Source organism: Cucumis melo, chromosome 11, assembly GCF_025177605.1.
Source record: "Cucumis melo cultivar AY chromosome 11, USDA_Cmelo_AY_1.0, whole genome shotgun sequence".
Classification (NCBI taxonomy): Eukaryota; Viridiplantae; Streptophyta; class Magnoliopsida; order Cucurbitales; family Cucurbitaceae; genus Cucumis; species Cucumis melo.
The window spans coordinates 25,681,300-25,708,303 of record NC_066867.1 but is presented as its reverse complement, the minus strand read 5'-3'; the positions used below and the strand labels follow the sequence as shown (position 1 = coordinate 25,708,303).

Sequence of the window (27,004 nt, the reverse complement as noted above, 5' to 3'; positions counted from 1 at the left end):
ATTTAGAGGCCAAATTGAAACAAAACTCAGATGTGAACCAGGATTAAGTTAAAACTCAAATTCAAAATTTAAGATCTAAAACTTACATATTAAAAGAGAGGTTTTTCTTTTCTATTTATTTTTCGTTATTGAATATGTTGTTTCATAACCAATTTTAATTATTTGATTAAATAAGTCATCTTTAATTGCTGATTGGGATGTGTATTATTAATTCGTCTAACTATTTTCTGGATGAATCCGATTAATTAATTATGTTAAACATATACTTATTGTTAGGCATTTTAATTCTTGATTGTGATCTCTATTAATTTGCCTAACTATTTTCTTCATTCACCAAAACTAATATGGTGACTATATATCATGCTTAGTATTTATTATTTTTTTCTAATCAAATTATTAATTATAAGAGATTTTAACATATAACGACAAAATTAATTGCCATCTGCTCCCAAAAAAAAAAAAAAACCAAATTAATTGCTACTCAAAAGTCATATTTAGATTGCTTTTGCTTTTCGATGAGACCAAGAAAACTTTTGTTTTTATTTTTCGTAAATTAATTCTTGTTTTTCCTAATTTTTTTAATTACCATTTTTAATTTCTTTAAAAGATAATTTAGAAAATTCTACGTAAAAATAGTGTTCAAAGCCTAAGATTATCGAAAAACAATGATAAAAAGAAAAAACTAAAACTAAAAGTTCATTTGCTAATGATCATTTTTAAAAAAAAACTTCTATCTATTAAGATTAGTATGTTTTGTTGTCAATATTTTAGATTTTGGAAATGAGTATTTTTAAATATAGCAATATGAGCTATTTTACTTATATCTATAATAAATCACAATAGACTCTAATAAACAAATATCAATTAAGTGATAAACATAGATAGAATCTATCATAATTTATCATGACCACTAATAAAAAGTAAATTTGTGTTATGTTTGTAAATATTTTTAGCAAATGATTAGGGATTCAAGGTTTTAAGGAGAATTTCGAGCACAAGTTTAAGGAAGTTGTTAAAAAAAATGTAGAGTTTGAAGTAATTTAAGTGAAGATATTATTAAAAGTCATAAATTTAAGTAATTTGTGTTTAGTTATGTAGTAAAAAACTTAGAAGGTGTTTAGGCTAAAGAGTTAGAGGTATAGGAGTTGATCCATGAACTCGCAAATAGTAGATCCTATGATTACAAATATATATATCCTTCAAATTTAAAAAAAGTGTGGATGTTTTAAGGTTTGTCCAACAAACTCTCCATGTTGGATTTTTGATACACAATAAGAATATCTTAATCAATTGAACTATGTTGGTGATGATAAAAAATAAGGTGAAACTTACAAACTTAATTAATATTATCATTATTTAGTAATACCAAACATGTGTAACATTATTTTGAAGGGTTTAAATAGGATGATTCTAATGTGTGGTTGATTTGAAAGAAGAGAGTGTATATAATTGCAATTTGATAAGGTTAGGAGTGAGAACCCATAAGCCAGTTATTTTTCATTTAAAAAATTGATAGGCTATTTTTACAATAAAAAACATTAGATCCAAGGCTTTTATGCATTTAATTAATTATTAGAAGTGTTACATAGCATTTGGAGATATCTTTTTTCCCACTATCAATTGTCGGAGGAGATAGGTCTCACGCCGCCGCCGCTCGAGGCGGAGGATCCGCCGCTCCGCCACTCTTTCTAAGAAACGTGACCGCCTATATCTTTCAAAATTCATACAATAATTCAATTCACTTAACTCACCAAACCAAAGTTTGGGTTATTTTGTCTAAAAGGTAAATTATTTTAGTTTTAGTTATAATAACATGTATTTGAGTTATAACATCTTTAGTTTGAAAATATAAAATAATAAAAGTTGTAGTAAATAGTAAATATTGTAGTAAATGATAGATTTGAAATAATATTGATTGTTGACGATTAGAGATCTTTAAATAGTATTTACTAAATGGTCTCGGTGTTTTAAAAGATTTTATTTAAAAAAAAAACTATAAATAAATAAAGGCAATTATCAAAATAGACTATTACATTGTAAACTTATTTATAAATATAGTAAAATTTTATTTTTGTTTACAAGTGAAAGACCACAATATATTCATATAAACATTTATCACTTTAATGATAGATATTGATATATGTATATATGGTTCTATTATGATGATAGAAAGGAAAACTAATATTTAGAGTAAACATTTTTAATAGTTTTGTCAATTAAAATAACTTAGCATAATTTTAAAAAGAAAGTTTAATTGAGAGAATAAGAGATCTACTTATAGAAGTTTAAAAGTTTTAGGAGTGTTTGGGTAAACAACTAAGTTATTATAGTCTTATATTATTATAGTTGAGTTATAATAATTTTTGTTTAGAACGTAAATTATTCTAGTTTTTATTCTAATAGTATGTGGTTATAGAGTAGAATTGTAGATTATTTTAGTTTTAGAAAAAATAGTAAACATTGTATTAAATAATAAAAAAATGATGAATGTCAAACAATAAAAATGCTAGTAAATAATAAATTAAATACTATAGTAAATGAGAGATTTTGAAATAATGTTTACGGTAGTTAATTGATAATTTTTAGATAGTATTTATCGTAGAACACATGATTATTAGAGTCTTGTACAGAGCTATTTCCAAACCGTGCTTTAATTACAAAATTAAGTGATTTATTTTATATATTATAATTGGTGTTTTATTTCTAAAAAGTACACATTACAATTTTTTTAGTGGAAAAAAAAGAAGGAAAAAATGTTAGGTCTTTTTGTATGGGACATGCTTTATCATTTTTCTATTAATACAAAGTGGATATAATTTAAAGATAATATGGCTGCGTTTACTAAAAAAAATGAAAAAGAAAAGTATAGAAAAGGGAAATGGTTGCTTTTTTGTGTTTATTATAGTTTTAAAATGACTATTTTGTTGGCTTTATGTTTTTTTCATTTAAAATAATAATAATAATAAAAATACTTCTACCATCACAACACCTTTTTCCACTAATAAATTATAACTTGAAAGCACAAATTATAAAATAATCTATTTTTTAAAGCTACAATTATGTTTACAACACAATCGTATCTAATTTAATTGACTTCGAAATATATACTTTATGAAGTAAATAATTGTACTAAATTATATTATATACTTTCTATGAACATGATACGTGTTAGATTATTTGTAGTTATAAATAAAAATTGGTTGTCTTAGATTCTTATATTTTATTTGTAGTTTATGTTAATTTGCCTCTCAATTTTTTATAAGTGTGTTTTCAGCTATTAGATACACTTCTAAAATTATGATTAAATTTATAAACTAAAAAAAAAAAAATAAATAAATATCGTCTTTTTGTTGGTAGATTTATCGAGATAGGTTGAGACTAAGAACCTAAAGTGAGCTAAAAAAATCCATGAGAAAACATATATATAGCTCAGAGGACTCTAGAGGTAGCTTAGAGAACTCGTGAGATAGTCTAGAGTGAACTCGGAGGAGCTAAGGAGCCTAGAAGAAGCTAACGAGATCCATGAGAGAGTCTAGAATGAGCTTGAAGGATCCTAACTAAGAAATTTTAGAGTGAACTTAGGGGACCAATAAAGAAACTCAAAGGTAGCTAATAAGACTTATGTGAAGTTTAAAGACTATATAGAGGATCTATAGAGAATATAGTGGAAGTTTATTAGTAACGGTAAAAAGCCATAATTGACGATCTATGTAAGATTCAAGTCGAATAGATCAAGTACTGGTGGTGGGATTGTAACTGCTCAAAGTGTGACAAACATGACAATTTGATGGATTAGTGACGGTTACTACAAGTAAAGAATTTAGTTATATAATATCGATTTTATATAATCAATCTAAACCACTCATCAAATGTATGCCAAGAACACTTCGTACTATTCTCTACAATCAACATTCATCTCAACTCTTACCGACTTGAGTGTTGAAATGTCGGTAGATAAACACCACACCATTGTTCAATTTGTAGGATGTTTTATTCTTCTCTCACAACTTAAAATTCACGATTGATCCATTTTTTGTTTGACACCAACAAACCTAAAATTTATAAACATTGTTAGAGACAATTATGGATGAAAAATGATTCAACAAAGCCACCATAATGCAACTGTCTCATAGTAATACTTAGATACACATTCAAATCTTCATGCTTCTAATAATAATCATTACATATAAATAGAATGTATTTTTAAGTTTTATATAATAAATCAAATGATATATAAACTTGTATTATTTCGAAGTTTGAGTTTCCAACATTTTCACCACCTAAAGATAAGAAAAAAGAAAGAAAAGAAAAAGAGTATTTATGGTAAAACGGTAAATTTACAGAACCTGCAAGCGAAGCATGAGAAGATGGATGACTTCATTGAAGAACGAACTATGAACAACGTACTCTAAACGGCCAAACCTTGAAATGCAATTAATGGAACCTCAGTTTCTTCACTTGAATTCATAATCTCCTTCATAGAATCACAGTGGGTTTCTTCCTTTTTCCTCACTTTACTCTTGAAAACGACCGCAATTCCTCTCTCTTCCCATAGAAAAGCAGCTCAATACAAGCACAAACAGCGGTGATTGTGAGTGCTTTTGCTTTCTAATCCTCATTCTCTCTCTCTTTTTCAATACCCATTTTCATTAATCTCTTCCATTTGCCTTTGCATTTCCAATTTCTGCTCCAAAAATCCAATTGGGTCTTCTTTTTTCGCTCTCATTTCAGCTTACAACTCCAACATTACTGCTTTAAGCTTCGTTTTTAACCTACTCACAGTCTCTTTCTAGCTCAAATACGTTGTTGTTTCTCAGATCCCTTCGTTCTAGCGGGATGTGAAGCTTCAGTGCTACATTTTATTGTAAATGCTCTCTGCTGCAGCTCTGGCTGACATGGTGACCTTCTCTTGAGCTTCTTTGTAGCTCTTTTCACCGGTGGCTGCTTCCTCCGGTGATTGGGTGTCACTCTTTTTATTTTCAGGTTCTTTCTCTTTACTTATTTTTCGTTATGGTTTAACACCATTTCTTTCTCTTTTCACTGTGTTCTGGTTTGTAGTGTACATCTGGGTGCTACTTGAATGATAGATCTGCATTCTTGTTGAAATTATATTTATATATATATTCGGGTTTAATGTATAGTTGGAATTATATATTAGTGAGCTCGCATTACACTCACTCGGAGATAATTTTCAGGTGTAACATTCACTACATTTATTTTTGGAGAGGGAACTTTATAGTCATCAGCTTCTCTTTCTTCATGTTTTTCTTCTTCTTTTCTTTAATTTTCGGAGCTAAGCTGGAAAAAGATAGTACAACGTTTTTGTGTTCTGGGTTTTCAAACCACAACTTCCCTGTCATTTTGTCAGAATCATAGCCTGTAATGTCATGAAAATTACTGAAAAATGTCATCGTTCTGAAACTAGAAATTTCTTCTGAAATTACCTGCGATGAGCTTTTGGGCTTCCTTTTTGAATTCAACAGCATGTGGGTTATTAATTTCTAACCTCTTCGTCAAGGGTATATGTTTGTAACCAAGTTTTTGGCTACAATGTACAGTCATTCTTGAGGGATTAATCTGATTTTTTCATCTTATGGTATTCGCCTTACATTCATTTCCAGTAAGCTCTGTAGCGGGAGAAATATTTTTAGAGCCTGCATGTTGAATTTTTACCTTGAGAAACTAATTAGTGTAGGATATTATTTAAAGTGGTTTTGGGATGACTCTTAAGAGTAGTAATTTTAAGTGAAGTACTTTCGAATATCTTTCAGAATACTTAAATTACTCTGACCAAGTACTACGTGAATCTTGAAAATTGTTTTTAATGAACTTAAATCACTTTCTACCATACTTTATCAGACCCAACTCATCCTCGTAGTTTCTCAGTAGTTGAGATTCTCCAGGATTAATGACTTAGGCCCCCTTCGTTTTAGCAGATAAGATTGTCAAAGACAACTCTGACTTTTGTTCCTTGCATTCTTTTAGTTGCACATAATGTTCCATCATTCTTTTTGAACTTCAAAGAAATGTGCTCTTTATTATTTTCTCAATGAATGTTTCTATAGTTGGCAAAATTTGAATCATCTTCAAAAACAAACTTTCGGATAGGCCATTGTAACTGTTATTTATCTCTCTGTAGTTCTCCCCTTTGTAAACCGTACCTTTGAAATCTACATTCCACTTTTGTGGCAGCCGCAGGTGAACAGCAGGGCCTGAACAGATAGTTGTTGTGACTTTTGCAGTTAGCATCTTCGATTGAGTATCCCGTGTTAATTAATCCCAAATGAAGTTCTGTTCAGCATCAGTGCTTCCTCTGTTTTTTGTTATTATTAATCTACTTCACCTTGCAACTGCTGACCTGGAATCAGACAAGCAAGCTCTTCTTGACTTTGCATCTTCTGTTCCACATCGTCGGAGCCTTGACTGGAATGATACTACATCAGTATGCACATCTTGGGTTGGTGTTACTTGCAGTGCAGATGGAACTCATGTGCTTACTCTCCGATTACCTGGCATTGGCCTTGTGGGTTCAATTCCTTCTAACACTCTAGGGAAACTCGATGGCCTCAAGATTCTCAGTCTACGTTCCAACCTCCTTAGTGGAAAAATACCGTCCGATATTACCTCACTTCCTTCTCTCCAATATCTTTATCTCCAACATAATAACCTCTCTGGTGATGTTCCTTCCTCTCTTTCGCCAACTCTTATTGTATTGAATCTGTCATTCAATTTATTAGAAGGAAAGATTCCAAAGACCGTACAAAATTTGACACAACTAACAGGATTGAACCTCCAGAACAACAATCTTTCCGGTCCTATACCAGATATCAATCTTCCTAAGCTTAAGCATTTCAATATAAGTTACAACCATCTTAATGGTTCTATTCCAACTTTTTTTAATACATTCCCAAATTCGTCCTTCATTGGCAATCCTTCATTATGTGGATTGCCACTAAAAGCTTGCTCCATAGTCCCATCTCCAGCTCCTCATGCTCCACCTTCACCTGCCATTTCTCAAAAGCAGAGCTCCAAAAAACTGAAGATGGGAGTTATCATTGCTATTGCAGTTGGTGGATTTTTCCTTCTATTCCTTGTAGTCCTTTTTGTGGTCTTGTGCTGTTTAAAGAAAAGGGAGGGTGGAGGTGCTGGTGCAAGAAAAGGGAAGGCTTCTGGTGGTGGGAGAAGTGAAAAACCAAAAGAGGAGTTTGGTAGTGGTGTGCAGGAGCCCGAGAAAAACAAGCTAGTGTTTTTTGAAGGTTGTTCATTTAATTTCGATCTAGAAGACCTATTAAGGGCTTCAGCTGAAGTGCTTGGAAAGGGCAGCTATGGAACAGCTTATAAAGCTGTTTTGGAGGAACCTACCACAGTTGTGGTAAAAAGATTGAAGGAAGTGGTGGTGGGGAAGAGGGAATTTGAACAACAAATGGACATAGTGGGAAGGGTCGGGCAGCACCCGAATGTCATGCCACTCCGAGCATATTATTACTCAAAGGATGAAAAGCTCCTTGTTTATGATTATGTCCCAGGAGGCAGCTTGTCGTCACTCTTGCATGGTATGTGTTCATTATTTCTGTTTGATTTACTTATCTACTCTATAATTCTCAATTACAATAACCTTTTTCTCTACCTTAATTTTGTTTAAAATCGTTTTGTTTGTAGTTCAATACTAACTTTAACAAGACTGTTCGGTCATGTGTGGCAGTGCAACTCATCAAACATCCCCTTTGACAAATTGGAAATTACCAAGTGGGAAGTACAACTCATCAAACATCCACTTGGTCCACAATCCTAAAAAAGAATTGTGGACCAAGCGGGAAGTACAACGCATATAACATCATTTTAAACAAATTACCGTCAACAAATTTGTGGTCCAAAAGGAATATAATAGTATCAAAAGGGAGGATGTAATTTACTGGATTGGCGATGATAAATCTGCTATCTTCTACTTAAGGTCATATATTGTTATTGAAGGAGTAAGAAACCAAGCTTTTGTTAAGAAAAATAAAAGAATACAAGAGGGCACGCAAACATACAAAAAACAAGCTTTAACAAAAGGAGCCTAGGACTAATTATTGAAAACAAAAAGGATTCCAACTCAAAAGAAAAAAACCAATATCAAAATTAGACATGGCTTAGTGATTGAAGCCCAAATGAAGGCATTAGAGACCTAGCCACCTCCCAAACCTCCTCTCCCGATCTCTCTCTTCAAAAATTCTGTTGTTCCCTTCCAACCTAATACCCCACGAAATGGCAAACTAGCTAGCTTGCCCTAGGGACTTTGTTATTTTCCCTTGATGCTTCTCAAGCTCCACACACATCATACAAGGTTCTCAAGTGAGCATAAAGAAACTAAGCAAATTGCCAATCCACAATAAATGATCAAGATCCTCCTCACGACTTTTGCTTAGAGTGTACTATTGCGGAAACAGGATATGATCGAAGGTCATTTGCATATACTTTTTTGATTTGCTAGGGAATGTCTAACTCACATGAGGATCTGTTCTTATTTTTTTTCATTTTGATAGGAAACAAAACTTCCATGAACCAAAAAATAAGTCAAGAGTGATGAGATATCACAACTTCCACTAACCAAAAATTAAGTTCAAATTAGTTTCATCAATGATCGAGGAATAAGATGGAAGGCGTTTGGTTAAAGACTCCTTGCTGCGTGTAACACAACAATCATTGGAAGATATCACAAGAACTAACTCCTCTCTTTTAAAGATCCTTCCATTCTTGACATCCAATATCCCAAACGGTTGCCAAAGCGCTGTTGACCCATAGATTTTGGATCTTTTATTCACATGGATGAGTAGCCAACATAATGATTTATAAGGCATTCTCTCATAGTTCTTAAGATAGGCATTTGATCATCCAACAACCACGGTTAATCCGGTGTTGGGGCTATATATATACTCTGGCCACCCCACTAATCCTTAAGGAAGTTTATATTTGTGCTTGTCATCCTTGCGCAGGGGACGTGCTAATCCTTAAGGAAGTTTTATAGAGAATGCATAAGCATATAGTTTCGGAGTTCATCTTTCTTGCATGAGCAAATAACCCAATTTGGGTTTCTTTTGTGATTCTTATCATGTGTACGAATGGTACAAAGAATTGAGGACGATCAGAAACTCTTTATGCATGGGGTAGTTGGCTTCCTAAATAGCCTTATATATGCCTAGTAACTCTGGAATAGCAGCTTCTGTTCCCCTTTGGATTCTAGAATCCCTCTGCTGATTCAGCCTATAGCTCAAGTCATGACACTGATTGCTACGAAATAGCCCATTCTTTCACGACTCTGACATGTTTTTGTTGTAGAATATTATGTGCATTCAAGTTACTCTACACCTGTGGATCGTAAATCATCCCATACTGTATGGCTTCTGTTGGAATGCCTTGAATTCGTTATGTGAAGCTACAAACAACCTAGCAAGCGGGTCTCGCTAATAATATTGTTCTCCCTTTGCTCCACGGACAAAGCTAACACATTGTTAGTAAACCATGTATATCTGGGTATCGATTTTTATTTGTGTATTTATTAATTGTTGATTTCGTAACAGGCTCCATATAAAAACAATAAATTCTCTTGCCGCATGCATCCTCCCAGAATGTTATAGTGTTTTCACCACCGAACTTGTTTATTGTCGTTGTCTTTATAAACTCCAGTTCAAAAAGTAGGGTGTTATGGACAGATGGTTCTGTTCGTTATTCCCTTCAACTTTTGGTCAATCATGTTGTAAGTTTGAAAACTGTTAGAATTAGTACTTTTGGAAAGAATAAAATATACTTTTGGAAAAAATAAAATATAAGATTTTATTTCCTAAATATTTCCTAAATCTTTTCCTTTCTTATTCCTATTGTACTCTATTTATACTCCCTTTGTACCTATTGTTTTTGTTCATAAGAAAAATAATAAAAACTAAAGTATCGTGGTTTTTCTCCCGGTTCTCGGGTTTCCACGTAAGTCTCGGGTTGTTGTTAATTGCTTTCAATATGGTATCAGAGCAAAGCAATAACGAAACCCTAGAAAATAACCTAGGAGAAACCCAGATCGAAACTGAACCCGTCACCGCCGCCGCCGCCGCCGCCGCCGGAATCGCCGCCGCCGTGGACGCCGCCGTCTCCGCCGCCATGGAGAAACTGCTCCAGAACCTACAGAAACCGCCGATCTACCCAACGGGAGTGGTTCCGCAGCCGTACGCGCCGCCGTCTGACCAGAAGTTGATTCACGCGCCGCTCGTGTCCGGCGCGTGGGCCCACGCGCCGCCGCCGTTTCACGTCACCCGCCCATCCCGTTCCCTTCTACGCGCCGTCGGATGTCCAGCCGTCAAACCCTTCCGGCCATCCGCATCCTCATGCGCCATCTACGAGCTCCGGACAGCATCCCTCAATCGTAAATCTGTCAAATCAGTACAGTAAGCAGCAGCTGTACGTTGACCCTTTACAGCAACCGCTGTTTTCTGGTAACGGAATTGATCAACCCCAAAACAGATCGGACATTGAAGCGGGCGAATCTTCAACGCATTCCAAACCAACCGAGTTGCCGATGTATTCCAAGAACCCGGTAACTTCGTTCCCTAATTCACAGTCAAATTATATAACTGGCTCTTTGGGTTCGTCTACAGGGAATTTTTCAGGCGAAAAATTAAATGGTCAAAATTATTTTTCTTGGTCACAATCAATAAAGATGTTCCTCGAAGGTCGATACCAGTTCGGATTCTTAACTGGAGAGACTGTACGTCCTCCACCAGGAGACGCCTTGGAACGACTCTGGAAAGGAGAGGACTCACTTATTCGGTCCATGCTGATTAATAGTATGGAACCACAGATCGGCAAGCCTTTACTATATGCAGCCACAGCAAAAGATTTGTGGGATACAACTCAGACCCTTTACTCGAAACGACAGAATGCCTCTCGGTTATATACACTGCGAAAACAGGTCCATAATTGCAAACAAGGGACCCTGGACGTAACTACCTATTTTAACAAGCTCTCTCTCCTCTGGCAAGAGATGGATTTGTGCAGAGAGACAGTTTGGGACACACCAAATGACAGTACACAATATGCTAAACTTGAAGAGGCTGACCGTGTTTATGACTTCCTTGCAGGACTTAATCCCAAATTTGATAATGTTTGTGGTCGTATACTCGGACAAAGACCTCTTCCCTCCCTAATGGAAGTTTGTTTTGAAGTCCGCCTGGAAGAGGATCGCACTAATGCCATGGGTGTATTGACTACCCCTACCATCGACTCCGCAGCCTTTAGCGCTCGGTCCTCAAATCATGACAGTGACAAGAATAATGGGAAGTCAATTCCTGTGTGTGAGCACTGCAAGAAACAATGGCACACCAAGGATCAGTGTTGGAAACTCCACGGTCGTCCCCCAGGAGGTAAGAAACGGTCCTCCAACGAGAAACAGAACTCAGGACGTGCCTACATTAGTGAGACTACACCTGCTAGCACTTCTCAATCAACTGATCCTACTGTGAGCCAGACCAAGACTCCGACTCTGGGTGCCATTGCTCAGTCAGGTATGCCTCAGTCCCTTGGGCTTATTAGCGTTGATGGGAAGAATCCCTGGATCTTAGACTCGGGGGCTACAGATCACTTGACAGGTTCTTCAGAACACTTTATCTCATATGCCCCGTGTGCCGGTAATGAAAAAATCCGAATAGCCGATGGCTCTCTAGCTCCGATCGCTGGCAAAGGACAAATAGTTCCCTTTGACGGTTTTGCTCTCCAGAATGTTTTGCATGTCCCTAAACTGTCTTACAATTTGTTATCTATAAGCAAGATCACTCGTGAGTTGCATTGTAAAGCTATCTTCTTACCTGAATCGGTTTATTTTCAGGACATGAGCTCGGGGAGGACGATTGGCACTGCCCGGCATAGCAGGGGACTTTACATCCTTGATGATGATACCTCATGTAGTAGTTTGTCTAGGGTTAGTTTACTGTCATCCTACTTTAGCACTTCTGAACAAGACTGTATGTTGTGGCATTTTCGACTGGGCCACCCAAACTTTACATATATGCAACATTTATTTCCCCACCTTTTTTCTAAAGTTGATGTCTCTTCTCTATCTTGTGATGTGTGTATCCGGGCAAAACAACATCGAGTCTCTTTTCCCTCACAACCATATAAACCTACACAACCGTTTAACCTCATCCATAGTGACGTTTGGGGTCCTTCCAAGGTCACCACCTCCTCGGGAAAGCGGTGGTTTGTAACTTTCATTGATGACCATACCCGTCTCACCTGGGTCTACCTTATCTCAGATAAATCCGAGGTTCCATCCATTTTCCAAAACTTCTATCATACTATCAAAACACAATTTCATACAAAAATTGCAATTCTTCGAAGTGATAATGGTCGGGAATTCCAAAACCATAACCTTAGTGAATTTCTAGCCTCCAAGGGGATTGTTCACCAAACCTCATGTGCCTACACTCCTCAACAAAATGGAGTGGCCGAACGAAAAAACCGACACCTTGTGGAAGTAGCCCGTTCACTTATGCTTTCCACTTCCCTTCCATCATACCTGTGGGGAGATGCTATTCTTACAGCTGCTCACTTAATCAATAGAATGCCTTCTCGTATCCTCCACCTTCAGACTCCCTTAGATTGTTTTAAGGAGTCTTACCCCTCTACTCGTCTTGTTTCTGAGGTTCCTCTTCGTGTGTTTGGGTGCACCGCCTATGTCCATAATTTCGGCCCTAATCAGACCAAATTTACCCCTCGGGCTCAGGCCTGTGTGTTTGTTGGGTATCCCCTTCACCAACACGGTTATAAATGTTTTCACCCGCCGTCTAGGAAATATTTTGTCACTATGGACGTTACTTTCTGTGAAAACCGACCCTACTTTCCTGTTAGCCATCTTCAGGGGGAGAATGTGAGTGAAGAGTCTAACAACACCTTTGAATTTGTTGAACCTACTCTTATTACCGTGTCTGACATTGATCCTCATCCCATAATCTTACCCACAAACCAAGTTCCCTGGAAAACATATTACAGGAGGAATCTCAGAAAGGAAGTTGGGTCCCCTACTAGTCAACCGCCGGCTCCAGTCCAAAATTTCGAACCTCCTCGAGACCAAGGTATGGAAAACCCTACAAAACCTTGTACTAATAATACAATGAGTGAGAATGACAAGTCTGATATTGCTGTTCTTGAAAATATGGAAGAAAAGAACTGTGATGATGAGACTGAGGTTAGAATAGAAACCAGTAACGATGAAGCTGAACAGGGTCATACAAGAAAACTTGATGAGTATGATCCCTCTCTTGACATTCCAATTGCATTGAGAAAAGGTACCAGATCATGCACTAAACATCCCATTTGCAACTATGTTTCCTATGATAATCTCTCTCCACAGTTTAGAGCGTTTACAGCAAACCTTGACTCTACCATAATACCGAAAAATATCTACACTGCTCTAGAGTGTCCTGAATGGAAGAATGCTGTTATGGAAGAGATGAAGGCTCTCGAAAAGAATAGAACTTGGGAGATCTGTGCTCTACCCAAGGGACATAAAACTGTAGGATGCAAATGGGTATTCTCTCTCAAATACAAAGCAGATGGTACGCTTGATAGACACAAGGCAAGGTTAGTTGCAAAGGGGTTCACTCAAACCTATGGTATTGACTATTCGGAAACCTTTTCTCCAGTTGCTAAATTGAATACTGTTAGAGTCCTGCTATCTGTTGCTGTGAACAAAGATTGGCCTCTATACCAGCTGGATGTTAAGAATGCTTTTTTGAATGGAGACCTTGTGGAGGAAGTCTACATGAGCCCCCCACCAGGATTTGAAGCCCAATTTGGTCAGGAGGTGTGTAAACTCCAAAAATCTCTATATGGTCTGAAACAGTCTCCGAGAGCATGGTTTGACAGATTCACTACCTTTGTCAAGTCCCAAGGGTACAGTCAAGGGCACTCTGACCATACTTTATTTACAAAGGCTTCCAAAACAGGAAAGATAGCTATTCTAATTGTTTATGTGGATGACATTGTTTTGACTGGAGATGATCAAACAGAAATCAGTCAACTAAAGCAGAGAATGGGTGATGAATTTGAAATCAAAGACTTGGGCAATCTGAAATATTTCCTTGGAATGGAGGTGGCTAGATCAAAAGAAGGTATTTCCGTGTCTCAGAGAAAATACACCCTTGATTTGCTAACCGAGACAGGTATGTTGGGATGTCGTCCTGCTGATACTCCTATTGAATTCAACTGTAAACTAGGAAACTCTGATGATCAAGTTCCAGTTGATAAAGAACAATATCAGCGCCTTGTAGGTAAATTAATTTACTTATCCCATACTCGTCCGGATATTTCCTTTGCTGTGAGTGTTGTCAGCCAGTTTATGCAGGCTCCCTATGAGAAACATATGGAAGCTGTTAACAGAATCCTGAGATACTTGAAAAATACACCTGGTAAAGGGTTGATGTTTAGAAAAACAAATAGAAAGACCATTGAGGCATATACTGACTCAGATTGGGCAGGATCTGTTATTGATAGAAAGTCTACATCCGGTTATTGTACCTTTGTTTGGGGCAATCTTGTAACTTGGAGGAGTAAGAAGCAAAGTGTTGTGGCCAGGAGCAGTGCTGAGGCTGAATACAGAGCTATGAGTCTGGGAATATGTGAGGAAATTTGGCTCCAGAAAGTCTTGTCAGATCTTCATCAGGAATGTGAGACACCATTGAAGCTTTTTTGTGATAATAAAGCCGCTATTAGTATTGCTAACAACCCAGTGCAACATGATAGAACTAAACATGTTGAGATTGATCGGCATTTCATCAAAGAAAGACTTGACAGTGGAAGCATATGCATTCCGTACATTCCTTCAAGCCAACAGATTGCTGATGTTCTTACCAAGGGGCTTCTCCGACCACACTTCGACCTTTGCGTTAGCAAGTTGGGACTCATTGATATTTACCTCCCAACTTGAGGGGGAGTGTTAGAATTAGTACTTTTGGAAAGAATAAAATATACTTTTGGAAAAAATAAAATATAAGATTTTATTTCCTAAATATTTCCTAAATCTTTTCCTTTCTTATTCCTATTGTACTCTATTTATACTCCCTTTGTACCTATTGTTTTTGTTCATAAGAAAAATAATAAAAACTAAAGTATCGTGGTTTTTCTCCCGGTTCTCGGGTTTCCACGTAAGTCTCGGGTTGTTGTTAATTGCTTTCAATAAAAACAACTAAAGTTAATAACAAAAGTTCATTGTGTTGGTATTTTCGACTTTGATCAGAGTAAAAATTTTGTTTTCTAATACTTGTAGTCAACTTGAGCTGATTGATCTTTACAGCATATCTATAATCATGGGAGACTTTGAGATTTAAATATGCTACTAGTTACCTACCAACTCATGGAATGCCACGAACCATGTTCATATATCTCACGTTAGCTATATATTTTATAACAGGAAACAGAGGAGGGGAAAGAACTCCACTTGACTGGGACTCAAGAGTGAAAATTGCTCTTGCAACAGCAAAGGGAATTGCTCATATTCATGCAGTGGGTGGTCCAAAATTCACCCATGGAAATATCAAGGCCTCCAATGTTCTCCTAATTCAAGAAATTAATGCTTGTGTCTCTGACTTTGGCCTTACCCCTCTTATGAATGTCCCAACTTCTCGAACTGCAGGTTATCGTGCGCCTGAAGTAATTGAAGCTCGCAAACACACACACAAGTCAGATGTTTACAGTTTTGGCGTTCTTCTTCTTGAAATGTTAACTGGAAAAGCTCCCCTCCAATCACCTGGTCGTGACGAAATGGTCGATCTTCCTCGTTGGGTCCAATCGGTTGTGAGGGAGGAATGGACAGCTGAGGTTTTCGATGTTGAGTTAATGAGATACCAGAATATTGAAGAAGAGATGGTGCAGATGTTACAAATAGCAATGACTTGTGTAGCGAAGTTGCCGGACATGAGACCAAACATGGACGAAGTAGTTAGAATGATTGAAGAAATCCGGCAATCTGACTCGGAGAACCGGCCATCTTCCGAAGAGAACAAATCAAAGGACTCAAATGTGCAGACCCCATGAATTCTTTCATTAAGATTGTGTTGATTTTCATTAATCGAGGAGGTATAATTGTGCAAATTAGGAGGTAAGTTCAGCCATTTTCTTTAAGCAGATGCACAATACTGCTTTCAAACATTTACCCCCAGACCTTTGGCTTGTATGAGTGTGTACTTTGTAGAGTGCATCTGATTCTTAAGTCTGTTTAGGAATGATTGAATGTGAACCAATGAAAACTGCCCTTTGATTTGGATACACTAGTTTGTTATGTTTTTCAATGCTTGGTTCAAATTTTCCTAACATCTTAGTGCAAACTACGAAGTGGATCCCATGTTCAGCTTTGCATGGCTCTCTGGCCATTTAATTCTAGCTTCTTATTCTCTGTATGTTTGGAGATATTTAAAGCACATGCCAACGTTTCTCCCATGAGAAGTCAAAATTTGAAAATATGTCTCTTAATCCAGAGTTTTTTTAAAATAATGTTATTTAAAAAAGAATAAGGTAAAAAATAATATCTGAGGAAAACTATCCTAATAAATAGGATAATGAAATTGTGGATGGATTCATGACTAGGTGAAGTCATAGAAAGGCATTGAAGTCGTGGACCCTCTTCGACTACCGCAACTTGTCTGACCAACCTTGCCATGTGTATATATATAATTACTTTTTTATTAGATAAAACAATTTACCATATTTAATTATACTTGTTCCATAAATAATAATATAAAATGCGACTTTTTTTTCCTAATTTACTCGTAACAAGTTATTTTTGGAAACTTTTTTTTGACATACTTAAATTTTGGGTATAATTATCTAAAACAATTTACCATATATAATTATATTTGTTCTATAAATAATAATGTAAAATGTTGGTATTTCTTAATTTACTCGTAATTAATTATTTTTGGTAACTTTTTCTTTTGCCTAAAATTTTTTGGATACTAATCATGCCAAATAAGAAGCAAAATAAATTATTCCAATATTTTTTATTTTTTATATATTTTAAAATATACACTCAGCTAATTTAAAATTGTATTCTTAAAAGAAAATATTTCCATCTAATTTAAAATTTAAATTACAAATTAAATTGTAGAATAAGGAATATGTTTTTAAGAAATCTAGCATTGTTTTAGGTCACAAAATTTTGAATTTTATTAAAAAATTTAAGAAATTTTTATTTAATGGGTGCATTTTGAAGCATTTATAAAAATTCAAGATTAAGGGCTCGTTTGGTAACGTTCTTATTTTCTGTTTCTTGTTTCTTGTTTCTTGTTTCCTGTTTCCTGTTTTCTGTTTCTTCTTTTTTTAAAACAAGAAATAGTAATGCGTTTGATAACTGTTTCTATTTCTTGTTTCTTGAAAAAAAAAACAGAAACAAAAAATGTGTTTGATAACTGTTTCTTGTTTATTGATTTTCTTTTAGATTTATTTTTTATTTTTCACATCTACTTCAATTAAACATTAAACAAAAATATAGGTCTATCCATCAAACATAACAAATAAAATTATCAAAAGTTTATTCATTTAATACGAAGAAGTATCAATGCACGAATAAAAATAATAACATAAACATAAAATTATATTTATCCTTCAAATGTTGCCAAATTTGATTGGCAATATCATCTCTTACTCACTCAGGCAATTTCTCTTTTTAATCCATCAATTTCAACAATCTCGTTGTTATTTCGTGACATCTAGAATTTAATATTAATTTTAAAGTAAGTTATTATGTCTTCAATATTCAGAATTGAAAGAAACAAAACAAAATTTAACCTTTAACTCTTAACCTATGATGCTTTAGAGAAAAACCCACAACGAAAACCCAGATTTGCACAAAGAGGAAGATGAAAACTATGGATCCGACGAAGAGGAACAATCAGGCAAAAACTATGGATCCGACGAAGAGGAAGAGTTCGGGTTGTTGAGAAAGACGATGAGAGGTGAAGAGGAAGACAGTGTGCAGAGAAAAACGATGAGTGAAAGAGGAAGAGGATGATTATTTGGAGAAGACGATGGAGATAAAAGGAAAAGGAAACCAATAAAAATAATTGAGAAAAGGAAAAGGAAACAATAAAAATAATTGAGAAAAAGGAAAATGAAACCAATAAAAATAATTGAGAAACAGTTAAACGAAACCAATAAAAATAATTGAGAAAAAGGAAAAGAAAAGAAATAAAAATAATTGAGAAAAATGAAAATGAAACCAATAAAAATAATTGAGAAAAAGAAAAAAAGCCAATAAATATAATTGAGAAAAATGAAAGGAAAAAAATAAAAGTAATTGAGAAAAGGAAAACGAAACAAATAGAAATAAATTGAGAAAAATGAAACCAATAGAAGCAATTGAGAAACGGAACAGAAGAAACTACTTTTTTTTGTTCCCAATAATTCCTTATAAAATGAGAAACGTTTCTACTTTTTTTTTAGAACGAGAAACAAGGAACGTTATCAAACACTTCTGTTTCTTAAAAAATGGAAACAGAAACAAGAAACAGGGAACAAAAACGTTAACAAACGGGCCCTAAAATACTAACCTTTTGAATAAAACAAATAACAAGTGTTTTAACTTTTTTTTTTTTAATAATGGTTAAATTAGTGTATTTATTATTCAATTTTTTTAAAAAATAATAATAATAACAACGACTTCTTTCCCATTTCTGAACTTTTGATATATCTCATTTTTGTCCTTAATAAAAAAATACATTCTTTGTGAACTAAATGAGAAGTATTGGATACATAGATAGATATCCAAACTATCGGTTCTCTTGGACTTCTCGGAGCAGATGTAGAACAACATTTACCTAATTTTCTGAAATCTTACAAGTAAATTTGGTGCAAATCGTCTTTTCTTATTCTGCACTTGGGGCAAAGACCATTTGCTCTCGCTATCTTCACTTTTGCAGCTGCTCTCATATTTATACTCCCTACCCACTTCAGAGTAAAACTCTCTGTGTGACTTTTTGGACCTTTTTTGGCCTAACTTGATCTTCTTGTCGTTTGTGTTAATTGATTTTCTAATTTGTTTCGATCGTTAAATAGACTATAGAAGTATCAAAATGAGCTTAACTAATACGCCTTTCTAGTCTATAAGTTGGAGATTCAATTCTCATTCTCAGATTTTGATTGCACTAAAATAAGTCATTGAAAATAAATGATTTGTAAGACATAAAAGTGAACTTATGCTTAATGTCTAGTAGTTATGTAAATCTTTAAAAAAAATGTAAAAGTTTAAAAACAAACTTTATAATTTTAGAAGTCTATAAACAAAATAAAATATATACAAACCTCAAAATTTAGAAACCAAGATTGTAATTTAAAATGCAATCCATAAGTAATTTTTATAAGTTAAAGTGAAGTAGAGTCAAATACAACCTCAACCTAAGAAGAGAGGTTCAAATCTTCCATGTATTAATTTTTCTACGCTCTATTAATCCATTTCAATATAATGGTAAATAACCAAAATAAACTTAGCTTAATAATAATTAATATGTGTCAACAAAAGGTCAGCTCAATTAGTGACACCTATATGTATCCAAAGATAAAAAATCACTAATTCAAATCTTATCACTCTAATTTATATTAAAGAAAAAAGGAAAACTAATATGTACCGGATGAAAACAATTAAAAAAAAAAAGGGACCTAGATGGAAGCAATAAAGATTTAACCATGTTTATAAAAATGAGAGCAATGTAAATGTAAATATAAATATTAGGTAAAGTGATATGTTTACAAACTTATTTAAAAATAATAAATGTACTCATTTAATCATTTGAATTTAATTTTCTTTTACCTTTTTTGTTGTTATAAATTTTTAAAAGGAAGTGAGGGTAAAATATTTAGGTGGACGTCGATATTTGAAGACTGCAATACAACACCGACCTAACGGAAGGATTCGACGAATCTCTTACAAATAAATAAATAAGTAAATAATTTATTAATTAAAATTAAAAAAAAAAAATCAATTAATTAGAAATTCGAGAATGGAAAAAAAATAATTCTAGAAGCCTCTAATATCTCTCTCTTTATTATTTAATCCTCTGCGAAGATTCTCTGTCTTCACCACACCTTCTCTTCTTCCTCCTCCAAAATTTGAAACCCTTCTTTCTCGATCTATCTCCCAAGGTATTTTTTCTTCACTTCATCTCTATAATCAACTGCTTTTTATTGTTCATCAGCTGCTTTCTTGCTTGCTTTAGATGTTTTTTCTTATGATTGAACATTTCTGGCCTCTTTTGTGTTTGGGGTTTCAGATTTCACGTTTGTACTCGAGGAATTAATGGCTTCAAAGCGTATTCTTAAAGAGCTCAAGGATTTACAGAAGGATCCTCCTACGTCTTGCAGTGCTGGTATGTAATCTTTACCCCCCCCTTTTCTCTTCCGTTTTATTCCTGAACTCTTCGCTCATTTGGCATCTTCTTGTTCTTGCTCTGAACATAGTGGGATTCCTGGAATGTTTGTTGTTAATGCGACAATGTATTTTTGGTTTCTTATCTATTTTGAATTTGTCAAATATGGTCTGCCCCCTTTTCAGCTCTTAATTAGTTATTTGTTTCTCCATCAAGATCATTAAACTTTTATAGTCAGATTATAAGTTTTGGGTTTTTTGTTTGTTTTTAAGAATTCTTCAGTTTAATCTTGTGGACTGCAAAAAGTACCTTGAAGTTCTTATGGGTTATTGTCTTCTTAGGTCCTGTGGCTGAAGACATGTTTCATTGGCAAGCAACTATCATGGGCCCTGCTGATTCTCCATATTCAGGAGGTGTATTCTTAGTTTCTATTCATTTCCCTCCAGACTATCCTTTCAAGCCCCCAAAGGTGAAATCCTTTCTAGCTTGGTTGTTTGCGTTTGTTTTTCTGTTATTTCTTATACCATTATGTTCTGATATGACCCGTGCGAGTCTAATCCCAACTTACTCGAATTAGAAAAGTATGAATATAAGATTGTGATCTTGACAGTGGGATAGTCCAACTTTTCAACATATCGAGATTGTTTTGTTGCGAGTTTTCACTAAACTCAACCTTTTAAACCTGGCAGGTTGCTTTTAGGACAAAGGTGTTCCACCCAAACATTAACAGCAACGGAAGCATATGTCTGGACATCCTTAAGGAACAGTGGAGCCCTGCGCTAACTGTTTCTAAGGTTAGTTTGAATTTACAGTCTCACGGCACTAACCAATTAAACTAGTTTCTAACTTGGATAATTGTTGTTTGCACACGTTCTCTGTTTTTTTGTAAAGCATCTGGTTCTTCGTTTTGCTGCCACAATTTGGTATTTGTTCAAACGGAATTGTCATGTTTTCCAGAACTAATAAATTACTTGTATGTTTTGTCTTCTGGACGCAGTGAAGTATGATTGAATGGCCTTGAAATTTGTATTTCGTGTGTTATTTTGCACTACGTAGAAATGAGATGTTCTTGTTTCCGAATTTATATCGATCTTTGTTTTTCCCAAGTACAGATTCTCTGTTCGATAAGTGTGTTATTAGATTTTCCATAAGTAATGTATTTTAAATCAAGAGGTTATTATCATTGGGTGGAGTCTGGATCACTTAATGCTGGTCAAATCTTACACCTTTAAATTGTTGCATAACTTTTCCTTTAAAAAATGTTCCCATAATTTCAAATTTTCTTAACTTGATGCTTGATAGTGATAGTTACCCATACCTGTTGTCAGAATGTCTCAACTCCTAGTGTTTGAATATTTTCTCGTGGAAAGATTAGTTTATCTTGATTGCAACCTCTCCCCCCTTCTCTTTTATTAAACAACACTGACCATTGTGAAGCAGTGAAATGTCTTCTCTTTGAATTGAATCACATGATTGAAAATCTAGGGAAGCAGTCCTTTGATCCTTTTTGACTTAAGCGGGATAATTGTATGGATCTTGCTTTGTTTTCTATTATATAATCACAGAAAATCAGGAATTTGGGTATATGGATCTTGCTTTGTTACATTTATGGTTCTCCAAATACATCTTTTCTACTATGAGCTGGTGTTTCAGGGTGCTGTATGTTGACTTGAGCGTTTGTCATATCCCTCTGGTTTCTTTTCTTTACTTTCTAACCTTTGACAGTTGTTGTAACTTTTTTATTCCCGCAAAAGGTCCTATCTCTTATAATCGGGCTTTAATATGAACTAAATATATTTCAGGTGCTGTTGTCCATATGCTCTCTGTTAACTGATCCCAACCCTGACGATCCTCTCGTTCCTGAAATTGCTCACATGTACAAGACTGATAGAACCAAGTATGAAGCAACAGCACGTAGCTGGACTCAAAAGTATGCTATGGGATAGTGGACTACAGCCTCACCCAACTCAGCCTGCGAAGATAGAAGTTCCCTTTGAAAGTTGTTTTCCATGAAGTGAAAGAAATGAAGGCCTCTGTATTCGTAAGACTTAATTTTTTTTGCAAGGAACCTGACTTTTATTGTGAATATTGATTTGAAGAAATTATATAATGGAAGATCTGTAACTTATATTACTCCTTATTGTCAAATGATTGTTTTCCATATTTGTTATGAGTTTAAAAAGTTGTTTGATTGCCCTACACCCCGAATGAGGATCGTTCTAATACCTTCCAGTCTCTAGGCATATTTTCTCTAACAATATGCACAGTTCTTTCCAACTTCTTGATCATCGGTTTAGGGGTTGAGCTGTGATCATTTTGTATTTATAAGGGTTTAGGTTTGGTGGGGAAGCCTATTATTAGGAGATGGATTGCGAAATATCAACGTGTCCCTCTTATCTTTGATGAAAGATGTCAAATATCAAAGATGTGACAAAGAGCTTGTTTCGTCACCGGTATTATTGATCATCATTTATCATTTATCATTCTTTCACCAAATCACAACTATTAACTTGAGATTATAAATATCACTTTCACTGCAGAGAAGAATCTAGATTTATTTTAGAGCACATATACTTTGACTTTTAGTAGTAGATAGATGCTGGTCAAATAGGGAGTCCATCTTCACATCCACACACCTGTGAGACTCTTCAGATCCTAGTGGGAAATAGGGAAGTAGGAGAGAGACAAAATATCAAGCCTTGGTTCTCTTTGATTGTATCTTTCTTTTAACTTGCCTTGTGGGTGTATTAGAAGATTTCTTGGTATGGTAGTATAGTCGATACATTCTTTACAAATCCTAAATAATGTGATTTTAAATAATGTTGGATATAATGAATCTTTAGATATCTTTACAATAGCAGGACATTGATTGCTTTGATCACCACTTAGTTGAAAAGTTGGTAGTGTGAACTTACCGTGCACTAGACTATAATTGTCTCTAAGTCAAATATGAGTTTGAAACAATGCATGTGTTTATTGCTCGTTGTTGACCAATGGTAAGATTGTTTCATCCAACATATATCATTGGCTAAGCCTTTGTGAAAGAGTTGAGTTGCGAGGGACGTCTTGTAACGTAATTTCAAACGATTTCTACCAATGGCTAATAAATGAGTTACATCTTGTCTTATAATGTAATCTATATTGAGGAGGCTGCCTAATAACTTAATTATTATAAGTAACAAAGTGGCATTGTTGCTAAGAGGTACATAGATTCAACTATTTTGTCAACTTTGATCTGTTCGTCTCCACGAAGATAATTGTCTCTCTTATAAACTTGAATTGAAGAAACCTATCAGAATTATAACAACGTGGCCAATTTTCACGGGGTGGGACATTTTGTGATTCTTTACACTAAATTCCTATATATCTGTCTTCAATCTTCTTACTCGAAGAATTGGGTTTTCCACTCCCAAGTCTTCCCTTCCCATTTTCTCTCCAAAGTCTTCCCATTTTCGCTTCTTCTTCTTTTTCTTCCTCACTCTGTTTTCTGAACTGAAAAGGGTTTTCTTGGTAGCTAATCCTTTCATATGTTTCTTCTTCAATTTGTTAGTGAGAAGCTATCTTTGATGATTTTTTTGCGATTGATCCTTCTTCTTCGTTGTTTTGCGGATTTTACAGATTGATTAAGCTTCTTCTTCCTTTGTTACTCTTTCTTTTCACATCCCCAATTGTAATTTGTGATCTTAACCAAAAATCTTCCTCAAGCTTGTTATTATTCTTTCAGATCTAACATGTCTGTCGGAGACATGGCTTCTTTATCGGAGCATAAAACCAACTGCCGCCGGAAAGCTCTAACTTCCGGTGACTCTACAAAACCGAAGCAAAGGCTTCTTAGGATCATCGTCACCGACGCCGACGCTACTGATTCCTCTAGTGAAGATGAACTGATTTTGGGATCAAGAACAACCATTAGGAGACACGTAAGAGAGATCACTATAAAACGTCATTCTGTTGCTGATAGTTCACCAAAGTCCCCCGTTTCGGGGATTTGCAAGAAGCGGAACCCCAGATCACGAAGGTCTAACAATTCATCTCGCCGGAATAAGTTCAGAGGAGTCCGGCAGAGACCGTGGGGCCGATGGGCGGCGGAAGTTCGAGATCCGATTCTCCGGAAACGGATTTGGCTCGGAACCTTCGATACGGCGGAAGAAGCAGCGGCGGTTTACGACCGAGCTGCTATAGAACTCCAGGGTCCAAACGCCGCAACAAACTTCTCGGGGGACGGAGCAGTAAAAACGGCGGTGGACGGCGGTAGCAAGGAGGAGGACGGCGTAGAATCGCGTAAAACGACGGCGGCTTGGTCGCCGACTTCGGTGCTCCATTACGACAGCTTTTTGACTCCGATTGAGGAGATGGTGTATTGTGGAGAGGTGGATGAGTTGGGATTGGAGATGGCGGCGGCAAGTCTGCCGGCAGCGAGAAGGCAGTGCTGCGGGGAAGAAGATTTGGGGGAGATGGAGCTGGACTTGGACTATTTCTTGGTTGACGTAATTTACTAACGACGTGGAATATCTATTAATATACAACGACGTTACGAATTTAATAATAGCGATTATAAATATATTATGTCATTAAATAAATATTAGGTGAAATTTGTGATGTGGCTAAAGTTATGAATCACAGGTATTTGGGAGTGTAATTTTGTGGATTTCGTTTTTGGCTTCAAATAAGTATGACATGATTATATTTGGAATTCAAGTTTTATATTTTAAAATAGGAAACACTTACCCTTTTCTTTTTCCATTAATCAAAGAAAAAAAAAAAAGGGGGGGGGGAAAAGGGAGTTTATGATGAACACGATGTCAAACAAGTAAGTTTCTATGTGTTTGCTTTGCTTTGCTTTTTCTGTGAATGTCAATCTTTGTTGGGTTACTAATAATGTGGAGTGAGTAATAGATATACATTTTTGTATACCAAATTCTTTTCCATTTCATTTTTCTTTTTTTGTTAGTGGTTTCAATTTTTGGTTATCGATAAAAAATTTCTAATAGATTTATGATGTAGTTATGACATGTGTTTTCTTATTTACAATTTTGCTATATTAGTTATATAGCTAATTGAGAGTTAAAAATTTGAAAAATTACTGATTATTTAGTTCAGTTTAGTGTGATTGACATCACTAACTAAACATATCCATATTTGAAAAAAAGTTATATAATTATTTATTTTGTCATAAGAATCATGAATGTCCTAGGTGAAATAAAATATTGTCTTTGTTCTTCCTACATTCCTTTGTTCTCTTACGTGTCAGTTTGCAGGCATTTTAATGCACTAAAGTTATTAGTTGAGCTAATTTTAGTCTGACAATGAAAAGAATTAGATGAGGAGGCAAAATTCTTAGGTGTGCTAGCTCTCATTTTGTCAAATGTTATAAACTTTGTAATTTTGTTTTTCACACCTTGTGGGAGTGGTTAGCTCTGGTTTGGAGGAAGGTTATTTGTTAACCTGGAGGAAAGTTATTTGTTAATTATGGATTCTTGTCCTCCATACTTCTTAAGTCTTTTTTTAGTAAACACCTCTTTTTAAAATATATATAAGTTTTTTAAATGAATCAATTAACCAATTCTATCACATTAAGAGGGGAAAAGAAAAAGATGAAGGATACCTAAGGATTACAACTACACTTTAAACTTTGGAGTGGAAAGTTAGGGTTGAAAGTTCTTGTAAAAATTTTGAATAATGAAAACCTAAAAAAATAGAAAATGGGTTAGTTAAAAATAATGGAGAAGGCAAAGAGATAAAAACTAAAGCATGGAAGTGGATCTGGTGGGTCCATTGTTTGTTCACCAAACAGATCTTTTAAGGAACCAATAATTCCTAAACTTAAGGTCCCAAATTCTCCACTACTTCATTCTCAGTAGCCGCCTTTCACTATTCACTTCCCTTTCCCACTTGATCACAATTTTCAAATATTTTTGTCAATTTTCTATTGTTTTACTTTTTATTTTTAGAATTTTTTTCCTTCTCTCTCAATACTTTGATCGAAATAACTATTAGAACATGTGTTCGACTATGATTCAAATTTCTTTTTCCATCCTTATGTGAAAAATGTATCTAAAAATATAATATTAAATTTTTAGGTGATTCTAAACATGCTCATCTTTTAAACTCTTGAACTTGGAGTTAAAATTCGTACAAATGTTTGGATGAAATTTGGAGTTTGGATATGTGCTTGTGTCGCATCATTCAAAGTCATTCTCTCATTATTACAAATTTCAGTATATAACATTTCCACGAAATTTTGCTCTAAAAATGTAATTTTGAAACATTTATAAAAATAAAAAAATATAATAGTGTAACTTTTGAAAGAATATATAATATTTTCTTAAATAAATTGAAGAGTATGCGTATATTATTTTTGCTACCGTAAAGATCCAACCTCTTGTACTAAGTTGTGGACTTTACTTTAAAAGAAAAGAATTAAAATTTATTTAAAGTAAATAGAAAATAAGACAAAACTTGTTTTGTCGTTAAAATTATAAATAAAATATACGAAAATAAATTAAAACATAATTCATATCTCGGACACTATTAATTTTAAAGGGAAAACAAGGAGATAAATAGAATAAAATAAAATGAAAAGAATATCGACACTGAAATTTTGACACATGACGTAAGCGGAAGCA

At 34.7% G+C, this 27,004-nt stretch overlaps 3 protein-coding genes across 5 annotated transcripts; all 3 read left to right on the top strand.

The window, feature by feature from the left end:
• Positions 1–4,362: 4,362 nt before the first annotated feature.
• On the top strand, positions 4,363–16,287 carry LOC103496252 (probable inactive receptor kinase At5g58300). 3 transcript variants are annotated; one of them, XM_008458034.3, is made up of 4 exons: positions 4,363–4,591; positions 4,818–4,983; positions 6,193–7,553; positions 15,434–16,287. In XM_008458034.3, exons 3-4 carry the CDS (start codon positions 6,284–6,286, stop codon positions 16,054–16,056), a joined length of 1,893 nt encoding a protein of 630 aa, XP_008456256.1. In that variant the 5' UTR covers positions 4,363–4,591; positions 4,818–4,983; positions 6,193–6,283; the 3' UTR covers positions 16,057–16,287. The 3 variants fall into 3 exon arrangements, with proteins under 3 accessions (XP_008456256.1, XP_050935295.1, XP_050935294.1); XM_051079338.1 differs by having other exon boundaries at positions 4,363–4,983; positions 6,199–7,553; XM_051079337.1 differs by having other exon boundaries at positions 4,363–4,983.
• Positions 16,288–19,999: 3,712 nt separating this feature from the next.
• On the top strand, positions 20,000–22,511 carry LOC103496253 (ubiquitin-conjugating enzyme E2 28). The gene is made up of 5 exons (XM_008458035.3): positions 20,000–20,154; positions 20,283–20,378; positions 20,720–20,847; positions 21,068–21,172; positions 22,181–22,511. Exons 2-5 carry the CDS (start codon positions 20,309–20,311, stop codon positions 22,322–22,324), a joined length of 447 nt encoding a protein of 148 aa, XP_008456257.2. The 5' UTR covers positions 20,000–20,154; positions 20,283–20,308; the 3' UTR covers positions 22,325–22,511.
• Positions 22,512–22,654: 143 nt separating this feature from the next.
• LOC103496254 (ethylene-responsive transcription factor ERF069-like) lies at positions 22,655–25,076 on the top strand. Its single transcript, XM_017046464.2, has one exon. The coding sequence runs from the start codon at positions 24,110–24,112 to the stop codon at positions 24,875–24,877; it is 768 nt and encodes a 255-aa protein (XP_016901953.2). The 5' UTR covers positions 22,655–24,109; the 3' UTR covers positions 24,878–25,076.
• The last annotated feature ends 1,928 nt before the right edge of the window (positions 25,077–27,004 follow it).